We start from the raw sequence: 19,705 nt of genomic DNA, 5'->3' as shown, positions 1-19,705 counted from the left end.
CAAATTAAGAGCTCTGTAAAAGAAACAACTTCTCATTTTCAACCTTGTTTAGTATTCAGATACCAGAAACAACCGAAAAGGGTACAACAATTGTTACCATATCCTGCAAAGATAATGACGTGGAGCTTGCAAACAACCAATTCACTGCTTCACTTCAGCCTGGTCTTGGTGCTGGTGGAAAGTTTGCTTTGAATGGGAAGAATAGTACTACTATTGTGGTAAGACAGTCCCTCTTTTCAGTGTGCATGCTGGATAAAAGCCAAATCAACTGCTCTCTCTAGGTACAAATACCTTTTTCAGGACACAGAAAAAAAACTTTGATCTTATTAAAAACAATCTTGCAGCATACAAAAAGGTCAGCTGCTAAATACACCTAGTGTGGTGCTGAGGTGGCCTGCAGGAATGTTGCATTAATGCATTTCAATCAAGAAAGTACAGGTACTGAATGACACTCCTTGGAGATTCACCAGGCCGGTTTCAGGGCATTTCAGAGTATTATTCTGTGAAGAGAGACTAAACAAGTTAGATCTCCAGTATATTCGTTAGAGTTTAGAGTCATTGAACACTACAGCACTGAAGCAGGTCCTTCAGTCCCATCTGGTTTGTGCCAAACTATTCTGCCTAGTCCCATCAACCTGCTGTCCTGGACCATTGCTGTTCATACCCTTCCCATTCATGTTTTTATCCAAACTTCTCTTAACCCACATCCACCACTTCTGCTGGCAGCTCATTCCACACTCAACCAACCTCTTATTGAAGAAATTCCCCCTCAGGTTCCTCGTAAATACTTCACCTTCAGCCCACAACCTCTTGTTCTCGTCTCACCCAACGTCAGTTGAAAAAGGTTTTGCGTTTGCCCTATTTATACCCCTCATGATTCTGGATATCTTTGTCAAATCTCCCTCATTCTCTATGCTCCAGGGAGTAAAGTCCTAACCTATTCCACCTTTCCCTATAACTCCAGCAACATCCTTGTAAACTTTAGAATGAGCAGCGATCACACTGAAAGCATAGGATGTTGAAGTGGTGTGTTACAGTAGACACAGATATTTTTATTCATGCAGAATGCTTCATGTGAGGAGTATTTCATTTAAAACCAAAGTGTGCAGACATTTCTTCTTGCGGATAACTCCGGAGTTCTCTGCCCTGAAGACTGGTAGTGGCTAGACCATCAACAGTGTTAAACTCTAACCTTTTTTATGCCATGGACCCCTGCCATTAATCAAGGATTCTTTGGACCCCAGCTTGGGAATCCCTGTGTTAGAGTGAGCTAGAAGTGAGTTGCAGACAAAACAGGTTTTACAGCACCCTACACTGTTTTCTATCCCTTCATGATTCCAATCTCTAACTTGGAGAATAAGATATTCATCATGTTCAATTTGAGCAGCATTGAGTGTGTAATCCTGTATTTCTGATATACTATTAACACATTCATAACATCAACCAGCATTTGCCTGTACAACTACTGAAACCAGGATGCTGGCCAAGTTATAGTACTAGTAGAGTACTAAGTGAACTCTGAGTTGGTCTACCACTAAATAATAATTCTTTCTAAAGAACTATTTTTGATAAAACATAACCATGTTTGGTGAAGCAGTGATGCGATTAGGTTTGCTGTAAGCTCAAAAAGAGATTTAAAGCCCTATCTATTATAGGTATTTATGAGTGTCCTCACTATAGGGAGGTTATAGTGTATCAACCTACACTTCAAAGACTAGTTTGCTTCCCTGTCTAGTCTCTATAGCAAGGCCTAGCAGTCAGTACCCACTATTTGAGTGGTGGGTCCCCCTCCCTACCTAGGAGATACTTCCAGCGAACAAAGTAATTTAAACAGTTTATATTATTTTTAATGATATTGTACACATTCAAATTTAGACAAGTAATTATTGACACACATTTGAAACTCAGGTGATTTCTAACTTATAAAAGATTTCTTAATTACAAAAGATTTATAAACTAGAAAGGATTGCCAAACACTGGTACAATTCTTACAACTGAAATGCCAGACCAACATGTATGTCCTTTCAGTTTGAGTACATTTACAGGGAGCGCTGCCATAAGAAGGCAGCATCCACCATTAAGGACCCCCACCATCCAGTACTCGACAACCAACTGGCTCCTGAACACAGTTCCCTCTAAGCTGTGCAGGTACATGGCCATGCAGTAAGTGAAATCCTCATGCATACATAACTTTTGTTGCTATACAGCTGGAATTTTCTTTTATATAATGTTAATATAATAGTGAAATATCCTATAATTAATATAGTGTTAATGAATATAATCCATAAAATTTCTAAATAATAAAATTTGCTTGGAAACATTTTAGAGCACCAATATATTTACTGTACATTGTGAGTGTTTCAAGTTACAACACTGTTACAAATTGTAACAATAAACACAGAATGGAAGTTGGTAGCTCACTGTTAATAAACCACCAGCTTGCTAAATGCCAACACTGTATTTTATTTATGCCATTGTGTCTGTCACTTGTTTTGACTACCTGACATCATTTACTTGTGTTTTGAGTTCTGATTTGTGTTTGTTTGATGCGCATATTATTAAAAAAATCATTTTTAGGAGCCACATAATTTTCAGACCACGTAGACATTTCCTGCTCAGAGCAGCTGTAAAAAAATTAAGGAATGTTGCTCCTGAATCAGCATGGATAACTTCTCACTTAAACTCTGAACTGACTCCACAACCTATAGACACACATTCAAGGACTTGACAAGTAATATTTTGAGTATTATTTGATTTATCTTTTTTATTTGCACAATTTGCATTCTTCTGCACAGTTGCTGTTTGTCAGTCTTTGTTTACATCTAGGTTTTTATAAAAAATTTTTGTTTTCTTTATTTTCCTGTAAATGCTGACAAGAATATGTATCAGAAGATCGTATATGGTGACTTTATGTATTTTGATGTAAATTTACTTTGACTTAAGTTGCAGATGAATAAAGACAAAGCTGAGGAATTAATTCTAGTTCTTTGTCACCCTATGTTTCTGTCATTCCTATCCATCCTAACTGCATTCTAACACTAATACTGCTTTGCCGAATTGACATCACCTACATGTGACGTTTCTTAGTTACATTCATCAGACCAGGTGAAGGCAATGTTAAATTAGATCAAAGTGGGCCTCATTGTTTCTCTTGGTCAAGTCATGGGCCAAGGAGAACCTCATTGTTCCCTTGTTTATAACAAGACGTAGGGCAAAAAATATTGGTTACAAGTTTAACTTAACAAAAATAACTTTTTGACTGCTGGAAAGGTGTTCTGCTATGGAAACCTTTGAATGGAAACTCCTACAAGAAGTAGTGGATACAGCCCAGTCCATCACGGGTAAAGCCCTCCCCACCATTGAGTACATTTACACAGAGTCCTGTTGCATGACCCCCACACAGTCCATCCTCTCTTCTCACTGGTAAAATCAGGAAGAAGATACAGGAGCCTCAGGGCTCACACTGCCAGATTGAGGAACAATTATTACTCCCTCAACCATCACGGTTTTGCACCAATAGAAATAATTTCACTCAACTTCACTTGCCCTATCACTCAACTGTTCCCACAACCTTTGGATTTACTTTGAAGCACTCTTCATCTCATGGTCTCAGTATTTATTGTTTATTAATTTATTAATTCTATTTCCTTTTTTTGCTTTGAATTTGCACATTTAGTTGTGTTTTGCACATTGTTTTTTTGTCTGTCCTGTTGGGTGTGGTTCTTCATTGATTCAATTGCATTTCTTAGACTTACTGAGTATGCCTGGAAGTGAATAAATCTCAGGGTTGTATAAGGTGTTCTTTGATAACAAATTTACTTCAAACTTTGAGAAAGCTGAGGTTAGCAATAAGCTCCTAGGGCCTTAGAAAGTGATTGTTCATCAATTTAACTGAAGTATCAGCATCCAACCAAATGTAGGTATAACCATATAACAATTACAACACAGAAACAGGCCATCTCGGTCCTTCCAGTCTGTTCTGAATGCTTACTCTCACCTAGTCCCACTGACCCGCACTCAGCCCATAACCCTCCATTCCTTACCTGTCCATATACCTATCCAATTTTACTTTAAATGACAATACTGAACCTGCCTCTACTACTTCTACTGGAAGCTCATTCCACACAGCTACCACTTCCTGAGTAAAGAAATTCCCCCTCGTGTTACCCTTTAAGGAAATAAACTTAAATGCTCTCAATCACACCAATTAAGCAGTTGTCCCAATGTAAGCAGTTCATCTACCCTTCAGCAGTATCCAAAAGCAGTATGACCTCAAATCTTAGTAACATTGAGTTTTATTTCTAGACTATTGTGAAATTGATTGAAGTTGTAACTCACTGTGGTGTTTACTCAAGTTTCAGCTTCTCCCTAGAAACCAAAAGGCTCAGTCACAGAGGAGATTTTCTGTCGAAAGTGATGTTGAAATCTGAATTAAAGGTTGCTATTCAATTGTTTCCTAGGTTTATTCCTGATAAATTTCATTGTTCAAAGAATGATTAGTTTGACAGTGGATTCCTCTCTGCTTTGTCTCCCCTTGGGCTAAAAATACTGCTTTTACCTGAAATATCATTGTCAGAGCCACTCTAGTCTCCATAGTCTTTCTGGTGTCTGAATTAAGTGTAATATAAACCGGGATTTATTTTGAGGGCCAAATTATTGCTTGGTCATTTTTTGTTCATGATATATTGTTCACAACTTGCTCTTTATTATCTTAGGTCACAGAAATGATTGTTTCTATGATTGTTAGGTCATCAAAAAATTAGGTAATGATAGAGATCTAGAAAATAATAAGGCTAGCAGGGAAGAGCTTAAGAATGAAATTATGAGTGCCAGAAGCGGCCATGAAAAGGCTTTGGCGAGCAGAATTAAGGAAAACCCCAAGGCGTTCTACAAGTATGTGAAGAGCAAGAGGATAAGATGTGAGAGACGTGTCAAGTGTGACAGTAGGAAAGTGTGTATGGAACCAGAGGAGATAGTGGAGGTACTTAATAGATACTTTGTTTCAGTATTCACCACGGAAAAGAACCTTGGCAGTTGTAGGGATGACTTACAGCAGACTGAAAAGTTTGAGCATATAGACACTAAGAAAGAGAATGTGCTGGAGCTTTTGGAAAGTATCGAGTTGGATAAGTCACCGGGACCAGACGAGATGCACCCCAGACTACTGTGGGAGGCAAGGGAGCAGATTGCTGATCCTCTGGTAGTGATCTTTGCATCATCAATGGGGATGACAGAGGTTCCGAGGGATTGGAGAGTTGCAGATGTTGTTCCCTTATTCAAGAAAGGAAGTAGAGATAGCCCAGGAAATTATAGACCAGTGAGTCTTACTTCAGTGGTTAGTAAGTTGATGGAGAAGATCCTAAGAGGTAGTATTTATGAACATTTGGAGAGGCATAATATGATTAGGAATAGTCAGCATGGCTTTGTCAAATGCAGGTTATGCCTTATGAGCCTGATTGAATTTTTTGATGATGTGACTAAACACATTGATGAAGGTAGAGCAGTAGGTGTAGTGTATATGGATTTCAGCAAGGCATTTGATAAGGTACCCCATGCAGAACTTATTGAGAAAATAAAGGAAGTATGGGATCCAAGTGGACCTTGCTTTGTGGATCCAGAATTGGCTTACCCACAGAAGGCAAAGAGCGGTTGTAGATGCGTCATATTCTGTATGGAGGTCAGTGACCAGTGGCGTGCCTCAGGGATCTGTTCTGGGACGCCTCCTCTTTGTGATTTTTTTTATAAATGACTTCAATGAGGAAGTGGAGGGATGGGTTAGTAAATTTACCAATGACACAAAGGTTGGGGGTGTTGTGGGTAGTGTGGAGGGCTGTCAAAGTTTACAGCAGGACATTGATAGGATGCAAAACAGGGCTGAGAAGTGGTAGATGGAGTTCAAACCAGATAAGTGTGAGGTGGTTCATTTTGGTAGGTCATATATGATGGCAGAATATAGTATTAATGGTAAGACTCTTGGCAGTGTGGAGGATCAGAGGGATCTTGGGGTCTGAGTCCATAGGACACTCAAAGCTGCTGCGCAGGTTGACTCTGTGGTTAAGAAGGCATATGGTGCATTGGCCTTTATCAATTGTGGGATTGAATTTAAGAGCTTAGAGGCAATGTTACAGCTTTATAGGACCCTGGTCAGACCCCTCCACCCTTGGAATACTGTGCTCAGTTCTAGTCACCTCACTACAAGAAGGATATGGAAACCATAGAAAGGGTGAAGAGAAGATTTACAAGGATGTTGCCTGGATTGGGGAGCATGCCCTATGAGAATAGTTTGAGTGAACTTGGCCTTTTCTCCTTGGAGCGATGGAGGATGAGAAGTGACCTGATAGAGGTGTATAAGATGATGAGAGGCATTGATCATGTCAACAGTCAGAGGCTTTTACCCAGGGCTGAAATGACTAACACCAGAGCAAACAGTTTTAAGGTGCTTGGAAGTAGGTACAGAGGAGATGTCAGGGTTAAGTTTCTTTACGCAGAGAGTGCTAAGTGCATGTAATGGGCTGCCTGCGGCAGTAGTGGAGGTGGAAACGGTAGGATCTTTTAAGACACTCCTGGATAGGTACATGTAGCTTAGAAAAATAGAGGACTATGCATAATCCTAGGTAATTTCTAAAATAAGGACATGTTCAGCACGGCATCATGGGCCGAAGGGACTGTATTGTGGTGTAGGTTTTCTACGTTATAGGTTTCCATGAAGAACAGCACAGAAATAGGCCTCTGAGCCCACCTTGCTGACCATCAACTACCCAGTTACATTCAACCTACCTTAATCCCATTTATACTCTCTCCCCATTCACCAACTCTTATTCCCTACCCCACGCCTCCCCCACTCACACAAACAAAATCTACCACTCGCTTACACCCACAGAATAACTTAGTGAACAACTAACTTCCACACATCTTTGGGATGTAGGTAGAAACCATGAGATAGAACATGCAAACTCCATACCAGCAGCACCCAAGGGTGGGGTAGAAAACAGGTCTCTGACACTGAGGCATGAGCTCTACCACGTGCACCAGCATGCCATCTTAAAAGTAATTTTAGACAAGTTTTCTCTGGGGTCACCTCACCTAGGTGCAGAACTGACACCACGGCCTGTGGACACTTTCAGGCACTCTATAGTTCATTTTCTCAGTATTATTTGTTTACTTTTTAAAATTACTTGCACAATTTGGCCTCTTTTGCATGTTGGATGTTTATTGGTCTTGGTTATGCATTGTTATTTATAGATTGTAATGTATTTCTTTATTTTCCCATGGGCGCCAGCAAGAAAATGAATCTCCAAGTTGTGTATAGTACACATACTTTGATAATAAATATACTATGACAACTGTTTGCAGTTGAAATGGGAAGGAATGGAAGTATCCCAGGCTGTCTGATGCCATTAAACCCTTTGGGGTTCTATCCTGCCACTCTTGAAAGCCTAAATGAAGACAATGATCTATCCTGCAGAATGGTTACTGCATAAGAAGAGGAGATAACACAGGTTTTCCTACTGGAGTCATATAAATTGAATAGCAATAGAGTTGATTATTCACAGTAATCTATGGAACAGGATGATACAGGACAAAGTAAATGCCAGTGGTGCAAGGCTTTGCAATTTGGGGTCCAGAGTTACTTTACATGAGTCACGTCTGAAATTGCATCCGTGATTATTTTCTGAAAAATATCCATATAATTTGGTGTTTGAATAAATGAGCATTAACTGCTTCTACTCTCTTCCCCAAGGAGCTGTGCTCAGTAAAATATTAACAAGGATATTAATCACCAGGCACCCATTTTGTGCACATGAAATTGCACAATTGCTTAGGCAATTTAATTGTTAAGGTGCTTCAGGGGCGTCTATTCTCACCACTCCTCTCCAATTTGTTTTGGTAGGTCACGGGTGATCTGGACTTTGAGGCTGTTAGTAATCTTGAAGATTACAAAATCTACATGATGTCTGTAGTTGTTACAGATATTACACCACCCCATTACCAAGGTAAGTGATTAACAACAAATCAAAGCAACCAGCTTCATTCAGGGTTCAATGATATTTTCATAATGGCATATGATTTGCAATCAGACTATTATATTGGTTTTCAACTATTCTCTATGTATATTCAACCTTTTCTGCAATAGTTTATAATTTTATGTGAAATCCTTTATTTTCATTTGGAGAGACGAGATGTTAGGATCATTCACTTCACACTAGATTAAGACAAGATTGCATATGTGCGTAAACGAGAGTGAGTTTTAACATAAACAGGGAGGACAATTCTGCAGGAGAAGAATAATAACCAAAAGGCACTCTGTAACAATACGTAACTGGCAAGAGCCAGGGGAGTGATTGGGAGAACTACCAAGCAGCAATTTAGTGTGATCAGAAATGCACTGTTTGGATGAGTGATCAAAATATTGCTTTAAGAGCTGTAGAATATAACTAAAATCAAAAAGTCTGGGAGCCACGTTATCATTTTCAATGATATAAGAAACCTTAACTTACAGTGACCTTTTGACATTGTACTCACCTGATCATGTTATTAATTCAGAGAATGTAATCTTAGTTTTAGAGGAAATTCAAATATAGTTTACTGATTCCTAGCCAAGTTTTTTTATGCTTATTAAAGTTAATTTCTCAAGTTTGCCTTAGAAGTGAACATTGCATTAATACTAAATTAAAGATCGTTAATTTGATTTACTGAAATAAGTATCCCAGTGTTTCTTATCAATGTACTGTGTATTTAGACAATATTTTATTTCTCTATTTGGGGTACCTGGCATGAGCAAATAAACAACTTTAAGTACACATTGCGTGGAGTCTCTATAGGTTTCTGTGCTCACTTTCAAAGCATTGTTGGGTAGAAGCATGATACACTCATGAAACAGTCCACTGCACTTTAATCACAATTGAAATTTCCTGCTAATTGTGGCCATTACAAAATTAAACAGAATCTTTTACCTAAAAAAAAAATTGAAGTTAGTAAGTAATTGAATGATGCCAAAATGGGGAGGACCGAATTTAATTAGTGCTGGTGTCAACGAGAACGTAGGTGGTCAACATTCAAGGAACACCTTCAGATCAATTTCCAAGACATTTGCAGGCTAAATGTTGAACGTTTCATCAGGAGCTATGAACTCAATGGTCGTGTTTGATTTCTCTCACCCAGATACAGTGACTGTGTACATCACGGTCACTGCAGTAAGTGAGTTCCAACCATCCTTCGCCCAGGTTTCTTACACCTTCAACGTCCCGGAATTCAGCGGAAGTAAGTGAATACAAGAGAAGCTAAATTTTTAAAAATGGTTCAATTCTTCCATTTCTGTCTAAGGTTCAGGTGAAGATAAGAATGAGAAATAACGTAATAACGGGGATGAAAATTAACATAATATGCAGAAGCTCAAACTGAATGAGGTCCTGGGGACAGAGTAACATTTTTTGCTCTAGGTTTCTCATTTTGTCACCAATGCTAAGGATTCTCCTTGGTATGCTAGGAGTGTCATGCATGACATCATCCTTGCCTTTATGATAGTACTCAGTCACCTTCTCGAATGCTGGGGTTTGTGTTCAATGATTTGATGCATCGGCGATCACAGCCCAGATGAGAGTGGTGATGCCAGTTCTAAGAAAGGGTGTGCTCGTTGACTTTGCAGTTCCAGGTGATGGAGGTTGTGGTTTCTGGGAAGGCGCTGGTATAATGGCTGTGGTGAGTCACTAGATGGCATCTGCTGACGACACCACGCAGATCCGCTGCATCAATGGTGGAGCAAGTCAATGTCTGGCATGTGGGTGGGGGTTACCAGTCAAGCACAATGCCCTGGAGACACATTCTCAGTTGCAGTTCACAAACTCTCTAAAAGACACCAGAACACAATGAACAAGGAAATGCTAATCTGCTCATTTCATTAAATTCTGAGATGTATCTGACCGTTCCTGACTCCTTGGTTCTACCTTCCTAGTTACTTTCTGTTTTAAAATTAACACTACACAGAATTACTTGGTTTGCACAGAAAATCATTGGAATTCGTTCCCACAGGTGCTCTGGAGGTCAAGTCTTCATGTATATTTAAGGCAGAGGCTGATAGATTCTTGATTGGTCTGGCCATGAAGGGGACACAGGGAAGAAGACAGGAGACTGGGAATGAGAGGGAAAATGAATCAATCGTGAAGAAATGGCAGGGCAGACTGGGTGGGCCAAATGGCCTAATTCTGCTCCTATATCGTGGTTTTGTATCAAATTTGTATCAGAAATTAATTTGAACAATGAACAGTACAAAACAGAACAGGCCCTTTTGTACACAATATTGTGTTGGCCCATATAAACCAACTGTACTATCAGTTTAGCCTTTCCCTCCTACATAGGCCTCAACCCATCATTTTTCTTATATCCATGCACCAATCTATGCTCTAGGTTAATTACCCTTATTGGTAATGCTTCTCAGATTAAATTAAAATACATTTCAACAGACCCACTGACTGCATTTATGCCTATCCTTTCTCTGAGTATCTCTGCACATTGCATCTACCTTTACACCAAATGTTCCATCATCTGAACTACTACTCTATTCCCTTGCCAACCTAGCTTAATCCCCACCTAACAGCTCTACCAAACTTACCTGCAAAGATATTGATTCCTCAATGTCAGACATAACCCATATCTTTTGTACAGATCATACTTGCCCCAGAAGAGATCCCAATGATCCACCAATCTGAACCGTCCTCCCCTCACCAGCTCTGCAGAGAAGCATTTATCTGCATTGTCTTCCTATTCTTACTCTCAATGGAACATGGCACAGTCAGCGATCCAGAGATTACTACCCTTGAGGTCCTCATGTTTCACCTCCTCCTACCTCTCTGTATTTCCCTCTTCAAGACTTCATCCTTTTCCCCCAGCTATGTCATTGGTACCATTGTGTAACACAACTTCTAGTATCTCTCTCTCTCCCCCTTAAGAATGCTGTAGGCTCAATAAAAGATTTTTTAACCGTTTCACTTGAAAAGCAACATACCATTTGGGAGTCTGTTTCTCACCCACAGAATCTCCTGTCTTTTCTCCTAACTAATGAATCCCTTATCACTCTCCACTTCTGAGAAACAGAGAACAGAGCCACTCTGGCTTTCCTCTGGTGCATTGTGCCCAGCAGCCCCACCCCACCAACAGGATCCAAAACAATGTACTTGTTATTGAAGGGAACAGCCACACGAGTTCTACACTGAATGCTTATTCCTTTTTTCTCTCCTGCCAGTCACACAGCTACCTGCACCTTGCAACGCCTGTCCATCAACCCCTCAACCTCCCAAATGACCCAGTTTATCCAGCTCCTGTTCCTTAACACTGGCTGTAAGAAGCTGCAGCTGGGTACACCTCACAGGTGTAATCTTCAGGAACATTGGGGCTCTTCTTCATATACCACATCCTACTGGAGGAGCACGTCACCGTCCTGCTTCAGACTTGAGGCTCTACTTGACCCTATCTTCTTTTTATTGGCTGCTGCAATGGCTAACAACCCAATTGTATCTAAATAACATTTTCCAAACGTGCCTCTTTTCAGCTCTACTGAGTGAAAAATAATCAGCAAGTGGCAAAACCTCGCTCATTTTAATAAGCAACGCTCTCTCAACTTATCACAAAATTATCCTGAACATTAAGAAGCATGGTAAATACATACAGAAAATTGGATTTTTAATTAAAAGCTGAAATCTTCAAAGCTTTTTTATTCATAATTGAAAAATTAATGCAAGCTTAAGTAAATAAAAATAAAAACATGTCTTTCTACCTCACAGACATAAAATTTCCACTCAGATGAATAAGCTCTCTGTGAAACCTGGCTCACAGGATGTTATCTGAGCTGTCTCCCCAGTGCCACACACAAAAGGCCGGAGGAACTCAGCAGGCCAGGCAGCTCGAAACATCGACTGTACTCTTTTCCATTGATGTTGCCTGGCCTGCTGAGTTCCTCCAGCATTTTGTGTGAGTTGCTTTGGATTTCCAGCACCTGCAGATACTCTCTGGTATGGCTCCCTGGTGTAAAAACTTTGATTCTCAGCAAGTTCATATTCCACAGCTGAACTCTGTGCAGTCCAACAGTGAAAACTCAGGAAAGATTCAACAGTAAGAACCCATCTGTAAGATCAGGACTTAGATGTTCTGAAAATGCATTGCATGAAAGCCTAAATTTGATGGCATTTATGCTATTGACTGTGGAATTGCCAATAAATCACGTCAAACGCCAGGGTAATGTAGTCTCCAAGGGCAAAATGCGACCTGAGATTTGGTTGTCATACTTAACCTCCTATTAATCCTTTGTTCTTCTTTAGCCACTATTATTTGTCAGTACTTTTAATAGAGGAAAAAGTCCCAAATCTCAAAAAGTGCTATACCACTGAATTCCCATGTTCAGGATTCAGGTTTATCTATAACGAGTACATCGAAACATGCAATGAACTTGCCTTGTTTGTGTTAACAGCCAACACACCCGAGGGCAGTGCACAAGCGTCACCACACATTTCAGCACCAACAATGCTTGGCAGAACACAACAAGTAACATGACAAGCAACAAAACAATAACAGCAAAGCAAGCCTCCCACCCACTCACATGCACAGTCCTTTAAATCCAGTCTTCTTTGGCCTCCAGCTGACTCAGGCCTGAACATTCATGGTTCCGACTCCAGCCTCCAGTGGACTGACACAGATTTGTAGACTTGGGCGCTGGCTGATGGGCCTGGATTTCTGATTCAACCCTTGTGCCTTGATCTTCAGCATTAGTGGGATGGAGCTGAGGGGAGTTGTGTAGCAGTTATATGTATTCTCTACTCAACGGGAAAGGATCTTTTCTCCATCATAACCAAAGAATCACCTGCAATATTTCTCTTTCCAGTCAAGGCCCATAAAGATCTATCTTTGGCTTCCTCCTACTTGGCACTATGCCCAGTTTTATTAATTAAATCTCCCCTGAAGCTCCCTTAAGATTATGCCACTGCTTTAACTATGTACACAAATATAAGCGCAAATATGTGCACATTGTTAGAAGGAATAATGATGTAGGTGAATTTTCCAAATGGGGAAAAGATTCAAAATCAGAGGGAGTCCTTGTGCAGGATTTTCTAAAGGTTAACTTGCAAGGTTGAGTCAGTGCTAAGGAAGGCAAATACAATGTTGGTATTCATTTCAAGAAGACTCAAATATAAAACCAAGAGTGTAATACTGAGGCTTTATAAGGAAATGCTCAGACCACATTTGGACTATTATGAACAGTTTTGGGCCCCTTATATAAGAAAAGATGTGGTCATATTGGAGAGCGTCAAGAGGAATGAATCTGGAAGTGAAAGGGTTATCATGTGAAGAGTGTTTGATAGCTCTGGGTCTGTACTGGTTGGAGTTTAAAAGAATGAGAAGGAATTTAATTGAAACTGATCGAATATTGAAAGACCTAAATAGAGTATATGTGGAGAGGATGTTTCCTACTGTGGGGGAGTCAAAGACAAGAGGGCACAGCTTCAGAACAGAGGGATGTCCATTTAGAACAGAGATGAGGAGGAATTTTTTTAGCCAGAGGGTAGTGAATCTGGGGAATTCATTGTCCCAGACAGCTGTAGAGGCCAGGTCATTGGGTATAGTTAAAGCGGAAGTTGCTATGTTCTTGACAGAAGGCAAGAAAATAGGATAAAAAGTCAGCCATGATAGAATGGCGGAGCAGACTGAATAGGTTGAATGGCCTAATTCTGCTCCTACATCTTATGGTCTTATAAAACATTATTGTTGCTAGGACAGCCCTTCAGTGGGGAAAGACCTAGTGTAGATTTAATAATTGGGGAAACCTTTTCCATTGGTTAAAAATGGATTAACACGTCTTCTTTGTTGCAAGGTTGCAGATTTTCTATTGACATCACAAATAATTCCCAGAAGCATTCAGCCATTTTAAAGTAGAGAATTTTAGATGGAATATTTGGTCTTTGGTACTGGAAAACATCAAATAAAACTTCAAGGAAGCTTAAGACAAAAACTAACACCAATCCCAAGGCAGAGGGTACATTGTAATAATTGGGCAAAATCTTGGTGCAAGATTTGTGAGCAAATAAAAAGATACAGAGGCAAGAATAATTCCAGAGTACAGATCCTAACTGAAGAAGCTCCAGTGATCGAAGTGGTTTTTGGGGTGGTGGGCAGGGGGAATGGAAGTGGCTGACAAGGGAAGTCAAAGCTAATGTAAAAACAAAACAAAGCAAAAATTAGTGGTAAGATAGAGGATTGGGAAGTTTTTAAAAACCTACAGAGAGCAACTAAAGGAATCATTAGGAGGGAAAAGATGAATTATGAAAGCAAGCTAGCAAATCGTATCAAAATGGATAGTGAAAACTTTTTCAAGTATGTAAAAAATAAAAGAGAGATGAGAGTGGATATAGGACCACTAGAAAATGAGGCAGGGGATATAATAACAGGGTCAAGGGGATGGCAGATGAACAAAATGAGTATTTAGCATCAGTCTTCACTGTGGAAGACATTAGCAGTGTGTAAGATGTTGTAGTGTGTGAAGGAAGAGAGTTGTGTGTAGTTACTATTCCAAGAGAGAAGGTGCTCAAAAAGCTGAAAGACCTAAAGGTACAAAAGTCACCCAGACCAGATGAACTGCACCCTAGGTTTCTGAAAGAGGTAGTGTTAGATATTGTGGTGGCATTTCAAAAATCATTGGACTCTGGCATGGTGTCAGAGGACTGAAAAATTGCACATGTCACTCCATTCTTTAAGAAAGGAGGAAGGCAGCAGAAAGGAAATTATAGACCAGTTAGCCTGACCCCAGTGATTGGGAAGATGTTGGAGTCAATTGTTAAGGATGAGGTGATGGCACTACTTGGTGACACAGGGCAACATAGGACAAAGTCAGCATGGGAAAATCTTCCTGACAAACTTGTTGGAATTCTTTGAGGAGATTACAAGTAGGTTAGATACAGGGGATGCAGTGGATGTTGTATATTTGGACTTTCAGAAGGCCTTTGACAAGGTGCTTAACAAGTTAAGAGCCTGTGGTATATAGGAAAGTTAATAACATGGTTAGAGCATTGGCTGATTGGAAGGAGGCAGTGAGTGGGAATAAACGGATTCTTTTCTGGTTGGCTGCCAGTGACCAGCGGTGTTCCGCAGGGGTCAGTGTTAGGACCGCTTCTTTTTATGTAGTATATCAATGATTTAGATGATGGAATAGATGGCTTTGTTGCTAAGTTTGCAGATGAAGAGAAGATTGGTGGAGGGTCAGTTAGTGTTGAGGAAACAGGTAGGATGCAGAAGGACTTAGACAGATTAGGAGAATGGGCAAAAAAGTGGCAAATAAAATATAATGCTGGAAAATGCACGGTCATGCACTTTGGTAGTAGAAATAAATGTGCAGACTATTTTCTAAACGGAGAAAACCCAAAAATGCAAAGGGATTTGGGAGACTTTGTGCAGAACACCCTGACAGTTAACATGCAGGTTGAGTCAGTGGTGAGAAAGGCAAATTCAATGTTAGCATTCATTTCAAGAGGTCTAAAATATAAGAGCAAGGATGTGATGCTGAGGCTTTATAATGCACTGGTGAGACCTCACCTTGAGTATTGTGAACAGCTTTGGGCTCCTCATCTTTGAAAAGATGTTCTGGCATTGGAAAGAGTCCAGAGGAGGTTCACAAGGATAATTCCACGAATGAAAGGTTTATCATATGAGGAACGTTTGGTGGCTCTGGGTCTGTACTCGCTGGAATTCTGAAGGATGAGGGGGGGATCTCACTGAAACCTTTCAAATGTTGAACGGCCTCGACAGAGTAGATGTGTTAAGGATGTTTCCCATGGTGGGAATGTCTAGGATAAGAGGGCACAGCGTCAAGATAGAGGGGCGTCTTTCAAAACAGAGATGTGGAGAAATTCCTTTAGCCAAGTGGTGGTGAATTTGTGAATTTGTTGACCACATGCAGCTGTGGAGGCTAGGTCATTAGGCATATTTAAGGAAAGTTTGATAGGCTCTTGATTGGACATGGCATCAAAGGTTAAGGGGAGAAGGCTGGGAGATGGCGTTGAGGAGGGTCAGAAAAAGGATCAGCCATGATTGAATGGCAGAGCAGACTCGATGGGCCAGATGTCCTCATTCTGCTCCTATGCCTTATGGGGCTGGGGTGAAAATGAAGATCATTAATGTGGAAAGTGCAGTTTTCTTAAGGATTGCAATCTGAAGAAGGTTACAAAAGATTGAAAAATTGTAAGTGAAATTGGCAACACTCTGCATCATCACGGTAACTTTGTACAATGTTGTCCAATAACTCTTTCCAGTAGGAACAAAGATTGGACAAATATTTGCTGAGGACGAAGATTTTCCAAGCCCGGAACTCACTTACTCAATTGTGGCAGGGGGAAACACACTGGGCTACAATCAGTTGTTTTGGATCAATCCGACATCAGGGGAAATACATCTTGTGGCCCAACCCGATTATGAGGCAACTGCCCAGTATTTGCTCACAGTGCAGGCTGTTGATTTAGATTCAGATGTTCCAAAAGCTGCTACAACAACTGTAAGTGTTTTCTAATGCTAAAGGTTAGTTCATCTACATGTTGAAATAAATATTAGATATTATACTCGATCGCTTTGACTCAAGTATAACATTAGCAAGGTTCAGCACAAACAACTTGTTTTTCCATTTCTGTACTCAGGAGACTTAATTCTGTTCTAAAGTAGAATAGCTGAATAACCTGCCTGTTGATATTGACCGACATGATAGAGGTAATAATTAACTAAGTTTAATACAAGAGAGGAATTTGTCTGGCATAGTTACAAGACATATTTGACTCTCAGCCAGAGTGCATGATAAAGCACTTAATGAATCTGAAAGGAACAGGGCTAAAGTAGTGTGGTCTCCCACAAACTTAACTACTATAGAAAGGAATGACATTGATAGATCATTTTTCACCTCGCCCTGATCTTGCAGTCTGTCTCTTTATACAGTATAGTTTTTGGCTGTGTTTCTGTAACACAGAGACTGTAATTAAAATCAATTTTGTAGGCTTCTGAGCACTTTTGGACATCCTGCCATTAGTCAAGAGATATATAATTGCAACTCCCTTTATTTTTGCAGAACTGCACAAGAAAATACCATGCAGTAGACTCACTCTTATGGTGACATTACTTGTCAAGCTGTACAGCTATATCAAAAACCGTAACACCCCATGGAAGTTCTCTCTATCTCAACTACTAGGCAGTACATCAGCATGACACTCCCTTCTCAAAGGCAGTAAATGTCAGACCTGACAAAGAAGATAATATTCTGCAAATGAAACACAAAATCTGTGTTAAAGAAGTAATTGTCATCTTGACATTATAAATTTAAATACTTCTGTGGCAAACCATCTATCTAACTGAGAAGCCATCTGAGTATTTAAGAAGATAAAACCAACCTGCCATGTAAAACACTATTAGAGCTTCACTAGGTTTATCAACAGGAATGGTTCAGGCTTGATCCTTGTTTGATATTCACCAGGTTATTTGCATAGCAGCTGTATTGACTTCATTTTTGTGGGTTTAGTGGATGATTGAAATAAACTCCTTCAGAACTTCCACTCCCTGAAGGTAGTGCTTTTTTTTACCAGAGTGAATGAAATCCATATTGACCATAATATTCATTCATAAGATAGCTATTTCAATGTATCTTGTAGGTTAACAGTCACATCTACAGGTTACTGGAAGATCTTGCAGACAGCTCATAAAACTACTGTAGATTCTACTGTGTTTCTTCATTTTGTGGGTGCCTACAATAAGAAGAATCTCAAGATAGTATATTATATATATATATATTTATATAGTTTGATAATAAATTTACTTTGATTTTGATACTGAAGGAATTAGTATAACAAAATCTGGAAACTTGGAATAATTACATTTCGCCAACTATGAGATTTGTCAGGGCAGAGGATTAAGCCACAATAATGATGTGTATCCATATCCAAAGTCAAATTGTGAGCAATATCAAGTTTGTTTAATACCATTCAACTGTACACACGTATACCGCCAAACAAAACAACATTCCTCTGGACCAAGGTGCACAACACACAACATATAACTCACACATACAGCACATAAGGTAATAGTTCCACAAAATAAATTAACAATTTATGTTAGTCTTCACTGTGGAAGGCACTAGCAAAGTGCCAGATGTTGAAGGGTGTGAGGGAAGAGAAGAGAGTGCAGTTACTATTACAAGGGAGAAGATGCTCAAAAAGCTGTAAGACCTAAGGGAACACAAGTCACCCAGACCAGATGAACTGACCTCAGGGTTCTGAAAGAGGTAGCAGTTGAGATTGTGGAGGCATTAGTAATGATCTTTCAAAAATCATTGAACTCTGGCATGGTGCCAGAGGACTGGAAAATTGCAAATGGCACTCCAATTTTTAAGAAAGGAGGAAGGCAGCAGAAAGGAAATTACAGAGCAGTTATAGAGACATCAGCGGTTGGGAAGTTGTTGGAGTCAATTGTTAAGGATGAGGTTTTAGAGTACTTGGTGGCACAGGACAAGATAGAACAAAGTCAACATGGCCTCCTTAGTGAAAATCTTGCCTGATAAACCTGTTGGAATTCTTTCAGGAGACTACACATAGGATAGATAAAGGGGATGCAATGGATGTTGTATATTTGGACTTTCGGAAGGCCTTTGATAAGGTTGAATTGAATTGACTTTACTTACAACCTTCACATACATGAGGAGTAAAAATCTTTATGTTACGTCTCTGTTCAAATGTGAAATGTGCAATTATAGTAATTTATAATAAATATTATGTACAACAGGATAGTCAATATAACATAGAAATACATTTGTGTCAGCATGAATTAATCAGTCTGATGGCCTGGTGGAAGAAGCTGTCCCGGAGCCCATTGGTCCTGTCTTTTATGCTGCGGTACAGTTTCTCGGATGGTAATAGCTGGAACAGTTTGTGGTTGGCGTGACTTGGGTCCCCAATGATCCTCTGGGCCCTTTTTACACATCTGTCTTTGTAAATGTCCTGAATAGTGGGAAGTTTACATCTACAGATGCACTGGGCTTACGACACCATTCTCTGCAGAATCCTGGGATTGAGGGAAGTATAGTTCCTATACCAGGCAGTGATACAGCCAGTTCAGGATGCTCTCAACTGTGCCCCTATAGAAAGTTATTAGAATTTGGGGGTCATACCAAACTTCTTCAACAGTCTGATGTGAAAGAGGTGCTGCTGTGCCATTTTCACCGCACAGCCGGTATGTACAGACCACATGAGAAACTCAGTGATGTTTATGCTGAGGAACCTAAAGTCGTTCACCATCTCAACCCCGGATCCATTGATGTCAATAGGGGCCAGCCTGTCTCCATTCCTCCTGTAGTCCACAACCAGCTCCTTTGTTTTTGCATCATTGAGGGAGAGGTTATTGAGATTAGGCCAATCAGTGTATTTAATCAATCAGCAAATTTAATAGAAAATGCATAAAAAAGCCAATTAAAAAATATATAATTAGCAGATTGGAGCTGTGGGTAGTGACACAATCATGAGTATATAGAGAGGAAAGGAGGGGGCTTAGTACACAGTCCTGAGGGGCACCTGTGTTAGGGGCCAGAGTTGAGGGTGCCACATATGAGGCTGCTTACCAAGCTAAGACCCCATGGCAATACAGGAAAGTTACTGGCATGGTTTGAGCATTGGCTGGTTGGTAGGAGGCAGAGAGTGGG

At 40.0% G+C, this 19,705-nt stretch overlaps 1 protein-coding gene across 1 annotated transcript in view; it reads left to right on the top strand.

Annotated features, from left to right (window-relative positions):
• LOC132398437 (cadherin-related family member 3-like) overlaps positions 1-19,705 on the top strand; it is a 72,126-nt gene that overhangs the window by 31,331 nt on the left and 21,090 nt on the right. Inside the window, exons 9-12 of the mRNA XM_059977864.1 lie at positions 53-218; positions 7,892-7,994; positions 9,163-9,261; positions 16,290-16,528. Of these exons, the coding sequence (XP_059833847.1) occupies positions 53-218; positions 7,892-7,994; positions 9,163-9,261; positions 16,290-16,528 (607 nt within the window). The remainder of the gene's footprint in view (positions 1-52; positions 219-7,891; positions 7,995-9,162; positions 9,262-16,289; positions 16,529-19,705) is intronic.

This window comes from Hypanus sabinus, chromosome 8, assembly GCF_030144855.1.
Source record: "Hypanus sabinus isolate sHypSab1 chromosome 8, sHypSab1.hap1, whole genome shotgun sequence".
Classification (NCBI taxonomy): domain Eukaryota; kingdom Metazoa; phylum Chordata; class Chondrichthyes; order Myliobatiformes; family Dasyatidae; genus Hypanus; species Hypanus sabinus.
Note: the sequence above shows the minus strand (reverse complement) of the source record. Positions and strands in the feature narration are given on the sequence as shown.